This window comes from Salvelinus alpinus, chromosome 1 (assembly GCF_045679555.1).
Source record: "Salvelinus alpinus chromosome 1, SLU_Salpinus.1, whole genome shotgun sequence".
Lineage (NCBI taxonomy): Eukaryota > Metazoa > Chordata > Actinopteri > Salmoniformes > Salmonidae > Salvelinus > Salvelinus alpinus.
In genome coordinates, this window is record NC_092086.1 from 114,299,096 (window position 1) to 114,322,372 (window position 23,277).

At 38.6% G+C, this 23,277-nt stretch overlaps 1 protein-coding gene across 18 annotated transcripts in view; it reads left to right on the forward strand.

The window, feature by feature from the left end:
- LOC139539324 (transcription factor 4-like) overlaps positions 1–23,277 on the forward strand; it is a 556,664-nt gene that overhangs the window by 352,591 nt on the left and 180,796 nt on the right. For all 18 annotated transcript variants that reach the window (XM_071342158.1, XM_071342203.1, XM_071342245.1 and 15 more), the window contains 2 exons: positions 5,227–5,350; positions 7,174–7,223. In XM_071342158.1, the coding sequence (XP_071198259.1) occupies positions 5,227–5,350; positions 7,174–7,223 (174 nt within the window). The remainder of the gene's footprint in view (positions 1–5,226; positions 5,351–7,173; positions 7,224–23,277) is intronic.

Consider the following 23,277-nt stretch of genomic DNA (forward strand, 5'->3'; position numbering starts at 1 on the left):
GTACCAGATCAATGTGGAGCTATATACAGGAAGTACCAGATCAATGTGGAGCTGTATACAGGAGTACCAGATCAATGTGGAGCTATATACAGGGAGTACCAGATCAATGTGGAGCTATATACAGGAAGTACCAGATCAATGTGGAGCTATATACAGGGAGTACCATATCAATGTGGAGCTATATACAGGAAGTACCAGATCAATGTGGAGCTATATACAGGAAGTACCAGTACCAGATCAATGTGGTGCTATATACAGGAAGTACCAGATCAATGTGGAGCTATATACAGGGAGTACCAGATCAATGTGGAGCTATATACAGGAAGTACCAGATCAATGTGGAGCTATATACAGGGAGTACCATATCAATGTGAAGCTATATACAGGAAGTACCAGATCAATGTGGAGCTATATACAGGAAGTAGCAGATCAATGTAGAGCTATATACAGGAAGTACCAGATCAATGTTGAGCTATATACAGGGAGTACCAGATCAATGTGGAGCTATATACAGGAAGTACCAGATCAATGTTGAGCTATATACAGGAAGTACCAGATCAATGTGGAGCTATATACAGGGAGTACCAGTACCCGATCAATGTGGAGCTATATACAGGAAGTACCAGTACAAGATCAATGTGGAGCTATATACAGGAAGTACCAGTACCAGATCAATGTGGAGCTATATACAGGGAGTACCAGATCAATGTGGAGCTATATACAGGGAGTACCAGATCAATGTGTAGCTATATACAGGAAGTACCAGATCAATGTGGAGCTATATACAGGAAGTACCAGATCAATGTGGAGCTATATACAGGGAGTACCAGTACCAGATCAATGTGGAGCTATATACAGGGAGTACCAGATCAATGTGGAGCTATATACAGGGAGTACCAGTACCAGATCAATGTGGAGCTATATACAGGAAGTCCAGATCAATGTGAGGCTGTATACAGGAAGTACCAAATCAATGTGGAGCTATATACAGGAAGAACCAGATCAATGTGGAGCTATATACAGGAAGTCCAGATCAATGTGGAGCTATATACAGGAAGTACCAAATCAATGTGGAGCTATATACAGGAAGTACCAGATCAATGTGGAGCTATATACAGGAAGTACCAGATCAATGTGGAGCTATATACAGGAAGTACCAGATCAATGTGGAGCTATATACAGGGAGTACCAGTACCAGATCAATATGGAGCTATATACAGGAAGTACCAGATCAATGTGGAGCTATATACAGGAAGTACCAGATCAATGTGGAGCTATATATAGGAAGTACCAGATCAATGTAGAGCTATATACAGGAAGTACCAGATCAATGTGGAGCTATATACAGGAAGCACCAGATCAATGTGGAGCTATATACAGGGAGTACCAGTACCAGATCAATGTGAAGCTATATACAGGAAGTACCAGTATCAGATCAATGTGTGTGTCGCTGGCTGGCTGGCTGGCTGGCTGGTTGGCTGGCTGGCTGGCTGGTTGGCTGGCTGGGTGGTTGGTTGGCTGGCTGGCTGGCTGGTTAACTGGCTTGCTGGCTGGCTGGTTGGTTGGCTTGCTGGCTGGTTGGCTGGCTGGTTGGTTGGTTGGTTGGTTGGTTTGCTGGCTGGTTGGCTGGCTGGCTGGCTGGCTGGTTGGTTGGCTGGCTGGCTGGCTGGTTGGTTTGCTGGCTGGCAGGCAGGCTGGTTGGCTGGCTGGTTGGCTGGCTGGCTGGTTTGCTGGCTGGCTTGCAGGCTGGTTGGCTGGCTGGCTGGTTGGCTAGCTGGCTGGCTGGCTGGCTGGTTTGCTGGCTGGCTGGTTTGCTGGCTGGCTTGCAGGCTGGTTGGCTGGCTGGCAGGCTGGTTGGCTTGCTGGCTGGTTGGCTGGCTGGCTGGCTGGTTTGCTGGCTGGCTGGCTGGCTGGTTGGCTGGTTGGTTTGCTGGCTGGCTGGCTGGCTGATTTGCTGGCTGGCTGGCTGGCTGGCTGATTGGCTGGCTGGCTGGTTGGCTGGCTGGCTGGTTGGCGTGCTCATCCACTGGAGCCAGGTGCTCCGTGCTTCGCTAGCACTTCGTCATAATTAATGACTCCTTCCTGCATTGCCCGCCTTCCATCCCCCACTGCACAGGACTGTAAGAAGAGTGCCAACACGTGCAGGCAGGCCAACCCCGTAGAGCCTCAAGCTACCCTGTGCGTTTCAGCAGACACTCTTATCCAGAGCAACTAACAGTAGTAGTGATTTCATGCATTGGTCCCTCGTGGGAATCGAACCCACAACACTGGCATTCCAAGCATTCTACCAACTGAGCCACCCGGGGGTTTCTGTAGACCCTAAGGGTTTCTGTAGGGGTTCTGTAGGCCCTAAGGGGTTCTGTAGACTCTAAGGGTTTCTGTAGGGTTTCTGTAGGGTTTCTGTAGACCCCAAGGGGTTCTGTAGACTCTAAGGGGTTCTGTAGGGTTTCTGTAGACTCTAAGGGGTTCTGTAGGGTTTCTGTAGACCCTAATGGGTTTCTGTTGACTCTAATGGGTTTCTGAAGACACTAAGGGTTTCTGCAGACACTAAGGGTTTCTGCAGACTCTAAGGGGTTCTGTAGGGTTTCTGCAGACTCTAAGGGGTTCTGTAGGGTTTCTGTACACCCTAATGGGTTTCTGTAGACCCTAAGGGGTTCTGTAGACACTAAGGGTTTCTGTAGGCCCTATGGGGTTTAGATGCCCATTGTAGATCAGATACCATCCTCAGCTCCTATGTCTGTGTACTGACTCCCATCTCTTCATGTCCTTCAACGGGACTCCCACCTCTCTCTATAGAGGGCATATCAAACACAACTCATCAAAGTGCTTTTGTGGGACTTGAAAAACACCTTTGGCGCTCCCACTGCACGTGGCCAAGTCTCTGTAGGGAAGACCTGTTCTCCACAGGGATCTCCACTCTGCCTCTCTCTTGTCTCTGTCTGTCTTGCATCCAGTAACGTTACTGTCATGTCCAGCCAGGGTTCTACTATCAGGAGACATACCTCTTTTTTTTGGGGGGGGGGGGTTTACTTCAAAACATTTTCACTCCTTTTTTCTTTAGTGGTGGATGCATTTGTATTATTATTTGTCAATTAGGCATACCTTAATGTCCTCTCCTTTTGAGAATCATCATTTGTTACCCAACCAGGCATGATCTAGGTGTGTCCCAAATGGCACCCTATTCCCTGGATAGTGCACTACTTTGACCAGATCCCTTATTAAATGTAGTACACTAAATAGGGAATAGGGTGCCATTTGGGATGCTATAATACCCCTGTGCTCTAAATGCCAAGGCTAGGAGCCAAAATCCTTCACAGGATGTCTCCTCTCTTCTCTCCTCCGTTCAGGTGCTTCTCATTTATCTTGGTTAATATCAGACACTGGATGCCAGCTGGGTACAACAGATCGTCAGCTCTGAGATTGAACAAAGAGGAGGAGGAGGAGGAGAGTAGAGGAGAGGAGGAGGGGGAGAGGAGGAGGAGAGGAGGAAGGAGAGGAGGGGGAGGAGGAGGTGAAGAGGAGGAGGAGATGAGTAGAGGAGGAGAGGGGGAGTAGGAGGTGGAGGGGAGGAGGAGAGGGAGTAGAGGGGGAGGAGGAGGAGGAGAGGAGGACGTGGAGGGGAGGGGAGGCAGAGGAGGAGGAGAGGGAGTAGAGGAGGAGGTGGAGAGGAGGAGGAGAGGAGGAGGAGGAGAGGAGGAGAAGCATGAGAATTGTACTGCCACTTTGTTGCCAGGTTACCACTTGCTTGAAAAAATGCCTGATAGACAATGAGACACTTTTGTTTTAGTGAGCCAGACCCCTCTCTCCTACACCCCAACCCCAGACCTCCTCTCCTCTACCCCAGACCCCCTCTCCTCTACCCCAGACCCCCTCTCCTCTACCCCAACCCCAGACCCCCTCTCCTCTACCCCAGACCCCCTCTCCTCTACCCCAACCCCAGACCCCCTCTCCTCTACCCCAGACCTCCTCTCCTCTACCCCAGACCTCCTCTCCTCTACCCCAGACCCCCTCTCCTCTACCCCAGACCCCCTCTCCTCTACCCCAACCCCAGACCCCCTCTCCTCTACCCCAGACCTCCTCTCCTCTACCCCAACCCCAGACCCCCTCTCCTCTACCCCAGACCCCCTCTCCTCTACCCCAGACCCCTCTCTCCTACACCCCAACCCCAGACCCCCTCTCCTCTACCCCAGACCCCCTCTCCTCTACCCCAGACCCCCTCTCCTCTACCCCAACCCCAGACCCCCTCTCCTCTACCCCAGACCTCCTCTCCTCTACCCCAACCCCAGACCCCCTCTCCTCTACCCCAGACCTCCTCTCCTCTACCCCAGACCCCCTCTCCTCTACCCCAGACCTCCTCTCCTCTACCCCAACCCCAGACCCCCTCTCCTCTACCCCAGACCTCCTCTCCTCTACCCCAGACCCCATCTCCTCTACCCCAGACCCCCTCTCCTCTACCCCAGACCTCCTCTCCTCTACCCCAGACCCCCTCTCCTCTACCCCAGACCCCCTCTCCTCTACCCCAACCCCAGACCCCCTCTCCTCTACCCCAGACCTCCTCTCCTCTACCCCAGACCTCCTCTCCTCTACCCCAGACCCCCTCTCCTCTACCCCAGACCCCCTCTCCTCTACCCCAGACCCCCTCTCCTCTACCCCAGACCCCCTCTCCTCTACCCCAACCCCAGACCCCCTCTCCTCTACCCCAACCCCAGACCCCCTCTCCCCAACCCTCCTCTCTCCCCCTATGCTCCAACCCCCCCCCCCCACCCCCCCATAATGGGGTATTTTAGTGGACTCTATCTTGTTTTTATCGTTCTAGCACCACAGGTACTATCATATTTACATATGTAGATGTTTTTATTTTATTTTGCATATTTATTATGATCACAAAAGTATAGAAGTTTTGAAACATTGTCATTGTATTTGATGTCTTTCATAGGAATTTCATTTCAGTATTTAGTATTTATCACCAAAGACTTTAATGTTTTTTCTACGTCCTATTATTCCAGCACCTGTCGTTTGTGTTTTTAACTTTACAACGGGTACTTCTCCATCCTTCATTTAAGTGCGTTTTAAAATGGATCGTCGATACCGCTACATATCCTGCCAATAAAAAGTAACTTTTTCTGGTCCGCTGAATTGATGCGTCACATCGTGAACACACGTTTGATGTGTGCTATACGTCTAATGTCTGTTCGTCCGTCTCTCCGTCCTGTCTGTGTGTTGCAGCCGAGCCTCCTGGCAGGAGAGATGGGCAGTCCTGGGGCGGTGTCGCCCACCAAGCCTGGATCCCAGTATTACCAGCACTACAACAACAATCCTCGTCGGAGACCTCTGCACAGTGACAACATGGGTGAGCTCAGCTCCCGACCCTCACACCGCCATCAAGCCCTAGTTCACCCCTGTCCTTCTCTACCTCCTCATCCTGTTCCTCCTCCTCTTCTTCCTCCTCCTCTTCTTCCTCTTCCTCCTTCTCCTCTTCCTCCTCTTCTTCCTCCTACTCATCTTCCTCCTCATCTTCCCCCTCATCATCTTCCTCTTCCTCATCTTCCTCCTACTCCTCTTCCCCCTCCTCTTCTTCCTCCTACTCATCTTCCTCCTCCTCCTCCTCCTCTTCCCCCTCACCATCTTCCTCTTCCTCATCTTCCTCCTACTCCTCTTCCCCCTCCTCTTCTTCCTCCTCCTCCTCCTCTTCCTCCTTCTCCTCTTCCTCATCCCTCTTCTTCCTCTTCCTCCTCTTCCTCCTCCCCTTCTTCCTCCTCCTCCTCCTCTTCGTCCTTCTCCTCCTCCGCCTCCTCTTCTTCCTCCTCTTCCTCCTACTCCTCCTCCTCTTCATCCTCCTCTTCTTCTTCTCCTCCTCTTCCCCTTCATTTTCACCCTCCGTGTCCTCCTCTTCCTCGTCCTCCCCTTCTTCCACTTATTTCTCCTCCTCATCATCCTCCTCCTCTTCCTCCCACTGTCCTCTCCCTCCTGCTTCTCTCCTTGTAGTCTATCTAGACATGTGTGTCAGTGAGGGCAGGTGAACAGCCTAAGAGACGTTCTGTATGGCTCATGTCACCACCAGTCTATACACAGGAGAACACTACCTGTTGGGTCGTAGTGTTGATATCCCTGGAGAACACTACCTGTTGGGTCGTAGTGTTGATATCCCTGGAGAACACCATAGTGTTAATATTACTCCCTGTTGTGGATATAAAGGGAAGTATTTCCTGTTGTGGATATGAAGGGAAGTATTTCCTGTTGTGGATATGAAGGGAAGTATTTCCTGTTGTGGATATAAAGGGAAGTATTTCCTGTTGTGGATATGAAGGGAAGTATTTCCTGTTGTGGATATGAAGGGAAGTATTTCCTGTTGTGGATATAAAGGGAAGTATTTCCTGTTGTGGATATGAAGGGAAGTATTTCCTGTTGTGGATATGAAGGGAAGTATTTCCTGTTGTGGATATAAAGGGAAGTATTTCCTGTTGTGGATATGAAGGGAAGTATTTCCTGTTGTGGATATGAAGGGAAGTATTTCCTGTTGTGGATATAAAGGGAAGTATTTCCTGTTGTGGATTTAAAGGGAAGTATTTCCTGTTGTGGATACGAAGGGAAGTATTTCCTGTTGTGGATATGAAGGGAAGTATTTCCTGTTGTGGATATAAAGGGAAGTATTTCCTGTTGTGGATATGAAGGGAAGTATTTCCTGTTGTGGATATAAAGGGAAGTATTTCCTGTTGTGGATACGAAGGGAAGTATTTCCTGTTGTGGATATGAAGGGAAGTATTTCCTGTTGTGGATATAAAGGGAAGTATTTCCTGTTGTGGATATGAAGGGAAGTATTTCCTGTTGTGGATATGAAGGGAAGTATTTCCTGTTGTGGATATGAAGGGAAGTATTTCCTGTTGTGGATATGAAGGGAAGTATTTCCTGTTGTGGATATGAAAGGAAGTCGTTCCTGTTGTGGATATAAAGTGAAATCTTTCCTGTTGTGGATAGCTATATTTGTATTTTCCTTGGTTCTATGTTGTCAATGCTTTATTTTTTTAGCCAGGCCCAATAAAACTATGATTTTTGTGAAGTGGCTAGATTTCTTCAGTCTTGTTCATGTGAATGGATTTTTTTCACTAGGAAAATATTAGGAGGTTTTCAATAAAGACGTGCCCCTGAACTATGCTTAACTCTTGTGTATTTCAGAGGTCCAGACAAAGAAAGTCCGGAAAGTTCCCCCTGGTTTGCCTTCCTCAGTAAGTCATATTTAATTTAATTTTAATGCTGTTTTAAACTGTGGATTGAAATGATCCTGGTTTGCCTTCCTCAGTGAGTCATATTTAATTTATTTTGAATGCTGTTTTAAACTGTGGATTGAAATGATCCTGGTTTGCCTTCCTCAGTAAGTCATATTTAATTTATTTTGAATGCTGTTTTAAACTGTGGATTGAAATGATCCTGGTTTGCCTTCCTCAGTAAGTCATATTTAAATGAATTTGAATGCTGTTTTAAACTGTGGATTGAAATGATTGTACACATTTTTATTCCTATAACAATCTCTACATATATTTATATTCATATATACATATATTGTTAATGATCAATGATGATCATGAACCTTCTTAATATATATTACATAGACTATATTGTGCCATATATATATATATACACATGACCTAGTTAGATCTCCTGATGACAAAGTCTTCTTTACTGACAATTAATTATACTCTGAAACAAACATACACTGTCTGACGATATACTTTTTGAAAGCCCGTTTACTTTTTAAGAAAAGTAGAAACAGGTTTGGTTACTATTATATCCAGAAGTCTTGGAGAAGACATGTCTGGACATTGAGGTTATCTATACCCTCTTCACTGGAAGTTAAGCATGCTAAAACGTATGGCTTGTCGTGGAGGCTTTTTGCTGCGGTCTCTAAGCTCTGTGGGAGAAGGCTGGGAGTCTATGGCAGTAGGTTTTTCTTTTGTATTGTCATTGACCCACTGGAGGGGGGGGAAGAGGAAGGACACATTCCTTCCCAAAGAAACATTTAGGAAAACCCAATGTTGTTCATCTTTTGTCGTGCTTCGAGTGATGTAATAAAGGGATGCAATCTGTCTAGATAAACGCATCAGGCGCTGATTTCTTCTTCAGGTTCAGAGTGAAGCCTGTTTTAATGTATTGTGATCTGAAGCCTGTTTGAATGTATTGTGATCTGAAACCTGTTTTAATGTATTGTGATCTGAAGCCTGTTTGAATGTATTGTGATCTGAAGCCTGTTTGAATGAAGCCTGTTTGAATGTATTGTGACCTGAAGCCTGTTTGAATGCATTGTGATCTGAAGCCTGTTTGAATGAAGCCTGTTTGAATGTAATGTGGTCTGAAGCCTGTTTTAATGTATTGTGATCTGAAGCCTGTTTGAATGCATTGTGATCTGAAACCTGTTTGAATGTATTGTGATCTGAAGCCTGTTTGAATGTATTGTGATCTGAAGCCTGTTTGAATGTATTGTGATCTGAAACCTGTTTGAATGTATTGTGATCTGAAGCCTGTTTGAATGAAGCCTGTTTGAATGTAATGTGATCTGAAGCCTGTTTGAATGTAATGTGATCTGAAGCCTGTTTGAATGTATTGTGATCTGAAGCCTGTTTGAATGTATTGTGATCTGAAACCTGTTTGAATGTATTGTGATCTGAAGCCTGTTTGAATGAAGCCTGTTTGAATGTAATGTGATCTGAAGCCTGTTTGAATGTATTGTGATCTGAAGCCTGTTTGAATGTATTGTGATCTGAAGCCTGTTTGAATGTATTGTGATCTGAAACCTGTTTTGTTGCCATCAGGGTGGCGTATTCACAACAGGTGTCTCTCTGCCGATATGAAAGCAGATTTGACAGTTTAGATTTTTGTTGTTGCTCAACGTAATGCTGTGGTTGTGGGGGCCTGAGAAGGCCTTGGCTAGGCCAGCGTGAAGCTGTGGTTGTGGGGGCCTGAGAAGGCCTTGGCTAGGCCAGCGTGATGCTGTGGTTGTGGGGGCCTGAGAAGGCCTTGGCTAGGCCAGCGTGATGCTGTGGTTGTGGGGGCCTGAGAAGGCCTTGGCTAGGCCAGCGTGATGCTGTGGTTGTGGGGGCCTGAGAAGGCCCTGGCTAGGCCAGCGTAATGCTGTGGTTGTGGGGGCCTGAGAAGGCCTTGGCTAGGCCAGCGTGATGCTGTGGTTGTGGGGGCCTGAGAAGGCCTTGGCTAGGCCAGCGTGATGCTGTGGTTGTGGGGGCCTGAGAAGGGCTTGGCTAGGCCAGCGTGATGTTGTGGTTGTGGGGGCCTGAGAAGGCCTTGGCTAGGCCAGCGTGATGCTGTGGTTGTGGGGGCCTGAGAAGGCCTTGGCTAGGCCAGCGTGATGTTGTGGTTGTGGGGGCCTGAGAAGGCCTTGGCTAGGCCAGCGTGATGCTGTGGTTGTGGGGGCCTGAGAAGGCCTTGGCTAGGCCAGCGTGATGCTGTGGTTGTGGGGGCCTGAGAAGGCCTTGGCTAGGCCAGCGTGATGCTGTGGTTGTGGGGGCCTGAGAAGGCCTTGGCTAGGCCAGCGTGACGCTGTGGTTGTGGGGGCCTGAGAAGGCCTTGGCTAGGCCAGCGTGACGCTGTGGTTGTGGGGGCCTGAGAAGGCCTTGGCTAGGCCAGCGTGACGCTGAAAGACATAGTCATGTGTTTGCCATTTTTAAAGGCCTGTTACCGTAAAGCTCTCACTCAGTTTTTACTGTAAGTTTTATGTCAGTTTGTGTCTTTCTTTCTGACAGAACTTTTCAATTTCTCCTGGAATGTCACTTTATCTATTTTTGGGCAGGTTTTTGTTTCGGTGTCAAACATATCCCCCCCACTAGACATTTATAAATGGCACAGCTGTGTTCCGTGCATGTCATTTTGTTCAACAAAGATTACCAAGACCTTTGCTGTAATCCGACATTTGCTGATGTGGATTACTTATATAACAATCAAACACTATTTATTTTTCAACAGGTAATTCTATCCCATCAATAATAATAGCACCACTGTGTTAGTAAGCTTAGCCTATATATATATATATATTAAATATTAAATCATTACACATTATTAAACATATTCAGGCCTAGATGGAAAGATGCCAGGAATGCCAAGTCGAAAACCTGTTCTTACTTTAAAGATACTGGTAATTTACCATATGTAAAATTATATTGACTTTAACCAATATACTCATTTTGATAGTCAATCGATGGATCTCAACTTGACATATCTACTACGGTATTGTATAATTTATTTACGTTGTTACGATATCTATCATATATCATTTATACTCTGTTGAATGTTATTTCAGAAATGTATGTATTTCTTACATAGGTTAATTTTGAGAATTAAAATAGACAGATATTTCTTTATTTAAGACATATAAGCAAAACATATTCATGTTTACTGCACAATGTCTGATGGAAAATTAAATTGTAAATAAAGTAAATTAATTGAACACGCTTTTTCTGGTCTCCTCTCAGGACATTTTTTCACGTGTAAAAGCTGAACCTATTGTTATGTAAAAGGTGTGAAAGCTATATATAGACTATTGTTTATATAAGAACTATGTGTTTTATAATCTTTGTGGCGCATTTCTTTGATCAATAGCATGGTAACATATGTGTAGTATTGAGTCCAGATGCACTTGCTAATATTCCGCCTTCTTTTAAAATCAATCCAACTTTTCTGTTTTGTCCTTCATTCTTCTTCTGAACATCCCTTCAGTTAATTATAGTATACCAAAATGTGTTTGTTAGTGAAGTTGATTTACTTCGAGAACACCTGTGCTGTCACTAGACAGACACATTGGAATAATGTTTCAATAGAAACGAGTTGACACTAGCAGTTTGGTGTTTCTCCTTCACGGTGTTCTCCTTCACGGTGTTCTCCTTCACGGTGTTTCTCCTTCACGGTGTTTCTCCTTCACGGTGTTTCTCCTTCACGGCGATTCTCCTTCACGGTGTTTCAGGAGATAGAGAGCTCTTTTCTTTATTTGTTTCACAAGATTGAAAAAAGTGTGGAGTGTTGTTCCAACCTTTTGATGAATCATTATACTGACCCCATGATTATATTATATTATACTGACCCCATGATTATATTATACTGACCCCATGATTATATTATATTATACTGACTCCATGATTATATTATATTATACTGACCACATGATTATATTACACTGACCCCATGATTATATTACATTATACTGACCCCATGATTATATTATATTACACTGACCCCATGATTATATTATATTATACTGACCCCATGATTATATTATATTATACTGACCCCATGATTATATTACATTATACTGACCCCATGATTATATTATATTACACTGACCCCATGATTATATTACATTATACTGACCCCATGATTATATTATATTATACTGACCCCATGATTATATTACATTATACTGACCCCATGATTATATTACATTATACTGACCCCATGATTATATTATATTATACTGACCCCATGATTATATTACATTATACTGACCCCATGATTATATTACATTATACTGACCCCATGATTATATTATATTATACTGACCCCATGATTATATTACATTATACTGACCCCATGATTATATTATATTATACTGACCCCATGATTATATTACATTATACTGACCCCATGATTATATTACATTATACTGACCCCATGATTATATTATATTATACTGACCCCATGATTATATTATACTGACCCAATGATTATATTATATTATACTGACCCCATGATTATATTATATTATACTGACCCCATGATTATATTATACTGACCACATGATTATATTATACTGACCCCATGATTATATTACACTGACCCCATGATTATATTATATTATACTGACCCCATGATTATATTATACTGACCCCATGATTATATTACACTGACCCCATGATTATATTATATTATACTGACCCCATGATTATATTACACTGACCCCATGATTATATTATATTATACTGACCCCATGATTATATTATATTATACTGACCCCATGATTATATTATATTATACTGACCCCATGATTATATTACACTGACCCCATGATTATATTATACTGACCCCATGATTATATTATATTATACTGACCCCATGATTATATTATATTATACTGACACCATGATTATATTATACTGACCCCATGATTATATTATATTATACTGACCCCATGATTATATTACATTATACTGACCCCATGATTATATTACACTGACCCCATGATTATATTACACTGACCCCATGATTATATTATATTACACTGACCCCATGATTATATTATATTATACTGACCCCATGATTATATTATACTGACCCCATGATTATATTATATTATACTGACGCCATGATTATATTATATTATACTGACCCCATGATTATATTATATTATACTGACCCCATGATTATATTATATTATACTGACCCCATGATTATATTACATTATACTGACCCCATGATTATATTATATTATACTGACCCCATGATTATATTACATTATACTGACCCCATGATTATATTACATTATACTGACCCCATGATTATATTATATTATACTGACCCCATGATTATATTACATTATACTGACCCCATGATTATATTATATTACACTGACCCCATGATTATATTATATTATACTGACCCCATGATTATATTATATTACACTGACCCCATGATTATATTATATTATACTGACGCCATGATTATATTATATTATACTGACCCCATGATTATATTACATTATACTGACCCCATGATTATATTATATTACACTGACCCCATGATTATATTATATTATACTGACCCCATGATTATATTATATTATACTGACCCCATGATTATATTACACTGACCCCATGATTATATTATATTATACTGACCCCATGATTATATTATACTATACTGACCCCATGATTATATTACACTGACCCCATGATTATATTACATTATACTGACCCCATGATTATATTATATTATACTGACCCCATGATTATATTATATTATACTGACCCCATGATTATATTATATTACACTGACCCCATGATTATATTACACTGACCCCATGATTATATTATATTATACTGACCCATGATTATATTACACTGACCCCATGATTATATTATATTACACTGACCCCATGATTATATTATATTATACTGACCCCATGATTATATTATATTACACTGACCCCATGATTATATTATACTGACCCCATGATTATATTATATTACACTGACCCCATGATTATATTATATTATACTGACCCCATGATTATATTATACTGACCCCATGATTATATTACACTGACCCCATGATTATATTATATTATACTGACCCCATGATTATATTATACTGACCCCATGATTATATTATACTGACCCCATGATTATATTATACTGACCCCATGATTATATTACACTGACCCCATGATTATATTACACTGACCCCATGATTATATTATATTATACTGACCCCATGATTATATTACATTATACTGACCCCATGATTATATTATACTGACCCCATGATTATATTACATTATACTGACCCCATGATTATATTATATTACACTGACCACATTATTATATTATATTATACTGACCCCATGATTATATTATATTATACTGACCCCATGATTATATTACACTGACCCCATGATTATATTATACTGACCCCATGATTATATTATATTACACTGACCACATGATTATATTATATTATACTGACCCCATGATTATATTATATTATACTGACCCCATGATTATATTACACTGACCACATGATTATATTATATTATACTGACCCCATGATTATATTATATTATACTGACCCCATGATTATATTACACTGACCACATGATTATATTATATTATACTGACCCCATGATTATATTATATTATACTGACCCCATGATTATATTATACTGACCACATGATTATATTATATTATACTGACCCCATGATTATATTATATTATACTGACCCATGATTATATTATATTATACTGACCCCATGATTATATTATATTATACTGACCCTAGGATTATATTATATTATACTGACCCAATGATTATATTATATTACACTGACCCCATGATTATATTATATTATACTGACCCCATGATTATATTATATTATACTGACCCCATGATTATATTATACTGACCCAATGATTATATTATATTATACTGACCCCATGATTATATTATATTATACTGACCCCATGATTATATTATACTGACCCAATGATTATATTATATTATACTGACCCCATGATTATATTATATTACACTGACCCCATGATTATATTATATTATACTGACCCCATGATTATATTATATTATACTGACCCCATGATTATATTATACTGACCACATGATTATATTATATTATACTGACCCCATGATTATATTACACTGACCCCATGATTATATTATATTATACTGACCCCATGATTATATTATACTGACCCCATGATTATATTACACTGACCCCATGATTATATTATATTATACTGACCCCATGATTATATTACACTGACCCCATGATTATATTATATTATACTGACCCCATGATTATATTATATTATACTGACCCCATGATTATATTATATTATACTGACCCCATGATTATATTACACTGACCCCATGATTATATTATACTGACCCCATGATTATATTATACTGACCCCATGATTATATTACATTATACTGACCCCATGATTATATTATACTGACCCCATGATTATATTACATTATACTGACCCCATGATTATATTATATTACACTGACCACATTATTATATTATATTATACTGACCCCATGATTATATTATATTATACTGACCCCATGATTATATTATACTGACCCAATGATTATATTATATTATACTGACCCCATGATTATATTATATTATACTGACCCCATGATTATATTATACTGACCCAATGATTATATTATATTATACTGACCCCATGATTATATTATATTATACTGACCCCATGATTATATTATATTATACTGACCCGATGATTATATTATATTATACTGACCCCATGATTATATTATACTGACCCCATGATTATATTATATTACACTGACCCCATGATTATATTATATTATACTGACCCCATGATTATATTATATTATACTGACCCCATGATTATATTACATTATACTGACCCCATGATTATATTATATTACACTGACCCCATGATTATATTACATTATACTGACCCCATGATTATATTATATTATACTGACCCCATGATTATATTACATTATACTGACCCCATGATTATATTACATTATACTGACCCCATGATTATATTATATTATACTGACCCCATGATTATATTACATTATACTGACCCCATGATTATATTACATTATACTGACCCCATGATTATATTATATTATACTGACCCCATGATTATATTACATTATACTGACCCCATGATTATATTATATTATACTGACCCCATGATTATATTACATTATACTGACCCCATGATTATATTACATTATACTGACCCCATGATTATATTATATTATACTGACCCCATGATTATATTACATTATACTGACCCCATGATTATATTATATTACACTGACCCCATGATTATATTATATTATACTGACCCCATGATTATATTATATTACACTGACCCCATGATTATATTATATTATACTGACGCCATGATTATATTATATTATACTGACCCCATGATTATATTACATTATACTGACCCCATGATTATATTATATTACACTGACCCCATGATTATATTATATTATACTGACCCCATGATTATATTATATTATACTGACCCCATGATTATATTACACTGACCCCATGATTATATTATATTATACTGACCCCATGATTATATTATACTATACTGACCCCATGATTATATTACACTGACCCCATGATTATATTACATTATACTGACCCCATGATTATATTATATTATACTGACCCCATGATTATATTATATTATACTGACCCCATGATTATAATATACTGACCCCATGATTATATTATATTATACTGACCACATGATTATATTACACTGACCCCATGATTATATTATATTACACTGACCCCATGATTATATTATATTATACTGACCCCATGATTATATTATATTACACTGACCCCATGATTATATTATACTGACCCCATGATTATATTATATTACACTGACCCCATGATTATATTATATTATACTGACCCCATGATTATATTATACTGACCCCATGATTATATTACACTGACCCCATGATTATATTATATTATACTGACCCCATGATTATATTATACTGACCCCATGATTATATTATACTGACCCCATGATTATATTATACTGACCCCATGATTATATTACACTGACCCCATGATTATATTACACTGACCCCATGATTATATTATATTATACTGACCCCATGATTATATTACATTATACTGACCCCATGATTATATTATACTGACCCCATGATTATATTACATTATACTGACCCCATGATTATATTATATTACACTGACCACATTATTATATTATATTATACTGACCCCATGATTATATTATATTATACTGACCCCATGATTATATTACACTGACCCCATGATTATATTATACTGACCCCATGATTATATTATATTACACTGACCACATGATTATATTATATTATACTGACCCCATGATTATATTATATTATACTGACCCCATGATTATATTACACTGACCACATGATTATATTATATTATACTGACCCCATGATTATATTATATTATACTGACCCCATGATTATATTACACTGACCACATGATTATATTATATTATACTGACCCCATGATTATATTATATTATACTGACCCCATGTATATATTATACTGACCACATGATTATATTATATTATACTGACCCCATGATTATATTATATTATACTGACCCATGATTATATTATATTATACTGACCCCATGATTATATTATATTATACTGACCCTAGGATTATATTATATTATACTGACCCAATGATTATATTATATTACACTGACCCCATGATTATATTATATTATACTGACCCCATGATTATATTATATTATACTGACCCCATGATTATATTATACTGACCCAATGATTATATTATATTATACTGACCCCATGATTATATTATATTATACTGACCCCATGATTATATTATACTGACCCAATGATTATATTATATTATACTGACCCCATGATTATATTATATTACACTGACCCCATGATTATATTATATTATACTGACCCCATGATTATATTATATTATACTGACCCCATGATTATATTATACTGACCCAATGATTATATTATATTATACTGACCCCATGATTATATTATATTATACTGACCCCATGATTATATTATACTGACCACATGATTATATTATATTATACTGACCCCATGATTATATTACACTGACCCCATGATTATATTATATTATACTGACCCCATGATTATATTATACTGACCCCATGATTATATTACACTGACCCCATGATTATATTATATTATACTGACCCCATGATTATATTACACTGACCCCATGATTATATTATATTATACTGACCCCATGATTATATTATATTATACTGACCCCATGATTATATTATATTATACTGACCCCATGATTATATTACACTGACCCCATGATTATATTATACTGACCCCATGATTATATTATACTGACCCCATGATTATATTACATTATACTGACCCCATGATTATATTATACTGACCCCATGATTATATTACATTATACTGACCCCATGATTATATTATATTACACTGACCACATTATTATATTATATTATACTGACCCCATGATTATATTATATTATACTGACCCCATGATTATATTACACTGACCCCATGATTATATTATACTGACCCCATGATTATATTATATTACACTGACCACATGATTATATTATATTATACTGACCCCGTGATTATATTATATTATACTGACCCCATGATTATATTACACTGACCACATGATTATATTATATTATACTGACCCCATGATTATATTATATTATACTGACCCCATGATTATATTACACTGACCACATGATTATATTATATTATACTGACCCCATGATTATATTATACTGACCACATGATTATATTATATTATACTGACCCCATGATTATATTATATTATACTGACCCATGATTATATTATATTATACTGACCCCATGATTATATTATATTATACTGACCCTAGGAATATATTATATTATACTGACCCAATGATTATATTATATTACACTGACCCCATGATTATATTATATTATACTGACCCCATGATTATATTATATTATACTGACCCCATGATTATATTATACTGACCCAATGATTATATTATATTATACTGACCCCATGATTATATTATATTATACTGACCCCATGATTATATTATACTGACCCAATGATTATATTATATTATACTGACCCCATGATTATATTATATTACACTGACCCCATGATTATATTATATTATACTGACCCCATGATTATATTATATTATACTGACCCCATGATTATATTATACTGACCCAATGATTATATTATATTATACTGACCCCATGATTATATTATATTATACTGACCCCATGATTATATTATACTGACCACATGATTATATTATACTGACCCCATGATTATATTACACTGACCCCATGATTATATTATATTATACTGACCCCATGATTATATTATACTGACCCCATGATTATATTACACTGACCCCATGATTATATTATATTATACTGACCCCATGATTATATTACACTGACCCCATGATTATATTATATTATACTGACCCCATGATTATATTATATTATACTGACCCCATGATTATATTATATTATACTGACCCCATGATTATATTACACTGACCCCATGATTATATTATACTGACCCCATGATTATATTATATTATACTGACCCCATGATTATATTATATTATACTGACACCATGATTATATTATATTATACTGACCCCATGATTATATTATATTATACTGACCCCATGATTATATTACATTATACTGACCCCATGATTATATTACACTGACCCCATGATTATATTACACTGACCCCATGATTATATTATATTACACTGACCCCATGATTATATTATATTATACTGACCCCATGATTATATTATACTGACCCCATGATTATATTATATTATACTGACGCCATGATTATATTATATTATACTGACCCCATGATTATATTATATTATACTGACCCCATGATTATATTACATTATACTGACGCCATGATTATATTATATTATACTGACGCCATGATTATATTATATTATACTGACCCCATGATTATATTACATTATACTGACCCCATGATTATATTATACTGACCCCATGATTATATTATATTATACTGACCCCATGATTATATTATACTGACCCCATGATTATATTACACTGACCCCATGATTATATTATATTATACTGACCCCATGATTATATTACACTGACCCCATGATTATATTACATTATACTGACCCCATGATTATATTATACTGACCCCATGATTATATTATATTACACTGACCCCATGATTATATTATATTATACTGACCCCATGATTATATTATATTATACTGACCCCATGATTATATTATATTATACTGACCCCATGATTATATTATATTATACTGACCACATGATTATATTATACTGACCCATGATTATATTATATTATACTGACGCCATGATTATATTATATTATACTGACCCCATGATTATATTATATTATACTGACCCCATGATTATATTATACTGACCCCATGATTATATTATATTATACTGACCCCATGATTATATTATATTATACTGACGCCATGATTATATTATATTATACTGACCCCATGATTATATTATATTATACTGACCCCATGATTATATTACATTATACTGACGCCATGATTATATTATATTATACTGACGCCATGATTATATTATATTATACTGACCCCATGATTATATTACATTATACTGACCCCATGATTATATTATACTGACCCCATGATTATATTATATTACACTGACCCCATGATTATATTATATTATACTGACCCCATGATTATATTATATTATACTGACCCATGATTATATTATACTGACCCCATGATTATATTATATTATACTGACCCCTTGATTATATTATATTATACTGACCCCATGATTATATTACACAGACCCCATGATTATATTATATAATACTGACCCATTATTATATTATACTGACCCCATGATTATATTATATTATACCGACCCATTATTATATTATACTGACCCCATGATTATATTATATTATACTGACCCCATGATTATATTATATTATACTGACCCCATGATTATATTATATTATACTGACCCCATGATTATATTATATTATACTGACCCCATGATTATATTATACTGACCCCATGATTATATTATATTATAGTTCATTAGACTGTTAGTTTAAAGTGGAGAGAGTTCATTAGACTGTAGTTTAAAGTGGAGAGATTTCATTAGACTGTAGTTTAAAGTGGAGAGAGTTCATTAGACTGTAGTTTAAAGTGGAGAGAGTTCATTAGACTGTTAGTTTAAAGTGGAGAGAGTTCATTAGACTGTTAGTTTAAAGTGGAGAGAGTTCATTAGACTGTTAGTTTAAAGTGGAGAGAGTTCATTAGACTGTAGTTTAAAGTGGAGAGAGTTCATTAGACTGTTAGTTTAAAGTGGAGAGAGTTCATTAGACTGTTAGTTTAAAGTGGAGAGAGTTCATTAGACTGTAGTTTAAAGTGGAGAAAGTTCATTAGACTGTTAGTTTAAAGTGGAGAGAGTTCATTAGACTGTTAGTTTAAAGTGGAGAGAGTTCATTAGACTGTTAGTTTAAAGTGGAGAGAGTTCATTAGACTGTAGTTTAAAGTGGAGAGAGTTCATTAGACTGTTAGTTTAAAGTGGAGAGAGTTCATTAGACTGTTGGTTTAAAGTGGAGAGAGTTCATTAGACTGTTAGTTTAAAGTGGAGAGAGTTCATTAGACTGTAGTTTAAAGTGGAGAGAGTTCATTAGACTGTAGTTTAAAGTGGAGAGAGTTCATTAGACTGTTAGTTTAAAGTGGAGAGAGTTCATTAGACTGTTAGTTTAAAGTGGAGAGAGTTCATTAGACTGTAGTTTAAAGTGGAGAGAGTTCATTAGACTGTTAGTTTAAAGTGGAGAGAGTTCATTAGACTGTTAGTTTAAAGTGGAGAGAGTTCATTAGACTGTTAGTTTAAAGTGGAGAGAGTTCATTAGACTGTAGTTTAAAGTGGAGAGAGTTCATTAGACTGTTAGTTTAAAGTGGAGAGAGTTCATTAGACTGTTGTTTAAAGTGGAGAGTGTTCATTAGACTGTTAGTTTAAAGTGGAGAGAGTTCATTAGACTGTTAGTTTAAAGTGGAGAGAGTTCATTAGACTGTAGTTTAAAGTGGATAGAGGTTAGGTTGAGACTGTTAGGTTTAGTAGAAGGTACAATATGGATGGAATCCCCCTTGTATCTGGAAAGCTGTATTGTTCTGTGAGCTTTCCTGCCCCCTCCAGTCCTGTTCTGCATTACATCCCCCCCCTCCAGTCCTGTTCTGCATTACATCCCCCCCCTCCAGTCCTGTTCTGGCATTACATCCCCCTCCAGTCCTGTTCTGCATTACATCCCCCTCCAGTCCTGTTCTGGCATTACATCCCCCCCTCCAGTCCTGTTCTGCATTACATCCCCCCCTCCAGTCCTGTTCTGGCATTACATCCCCCCCTCCAGTCCTGTTCTGCATTACATCCCCCCTCCAGTCCTGTTCTGCATTACATCCCCCCCTCCAGTCCTGTTCTGGCATTACATCCCCCTCCAGTCCTGTTCTGCATTACATCCCCCCCCTCCAGCCCTGTTCTGACATTACATCTCTCTAAATCCTATGGATCCTGCTGCGGTCTAAATCCTATGGATCCTGCTGCGGTCTAAATCTTATGGATCCTGCTGCAGTCTTAATCCTATGGATCCTGCTGCAGTCTAAGTTCTATGGATCCTGCTGCAGTCTAAATCCTATGGATCCTGCTGCGGTCTAAATCCTATGGATCCTGCTGCGGTCTAAATCCTATGGATCCTGCTGCAGTCTTAATCCTATGGATCCTGCTGCAGTCTTAATCCTATGGATCCTGCTGCAGTCTAAGTTCTATTGATCCTGCTGCAGTCTAAATCCTATGGATCCTGCTGCAGTCTAAATCCTATGGATCCTGCTGCAGTCTAAATCCTATGGATCCTGCTGCAGTCTAAATCCTATGGATCCTGCTGCAGTCTAAATCCTATGGATCCTGCTGCAGTCTAAATCCTATGGATCCTGCTGCAGTCTAAATCCTATGGATCCTGCTGCAGTCTAAATCCTATGGATCCTGCTGCAGTCTAAATCCTATGGATCCTGCTGCAGTCTAAGTCCTATGGATCCTGCTGCAGTCTAAATCCTATGGATCCTGCTGCAGTCTAAATCCTATGGATCCTGCTGCGGTCTAAATCCTATGGATCCTGCTGCGGTCTAAATCCTATGGATCCTGCTGCAGTCTAAGTCACAGTGCCTGGGAAACACTGGACCTAAAGGGATCTCCTGACACGCTAATCGCTCTCCTATCCTGAGGAAATTATCTTTGGAATCACGTGTTCACGTGTCTGTCCTTAACATTGTGTCCCTCCGCCTCTGTGTGTCTTTGTCCCTATCCACTGTTATTTTTAAAACTGTCTCTACCTGTCAGCTCATCACGTCTCTTATTTATTTGAGAGATAGAAAGAGAGGGGGGAGGGAGAGAGACAGAGAAAGAAAGAAAGACATAAAGAGAGGGGGGAGGGAGAGAGACAGAGAAAGAGAGAGACATAAAGAGAGGGGGGAGGGAGAGAGACAGAGAAAGACATAAAGGGAGGGGGGAGGGAGAGAGACAGAGAGAGAGAGAAAGACATAAAGGAAGGGGGGAGGGAGAGAGACAGAGAGAGAGAGAAAGACATAAAGGGAGGGGGAGGGAGAGAGACAGAGAGAGAGAGAAAGACATAAAGGAAGGGGGGAGGGAGAGAGACAGAAAGAGAGAGAAAGACATAAAGGGAGGGGGAGGGAGAGAGACAGAGAAAGACATAAAGGGAGGGGGGAGGGAGAGATACAGAGAGAGAGAGAAAGACATAAAGGGAGGGGGAG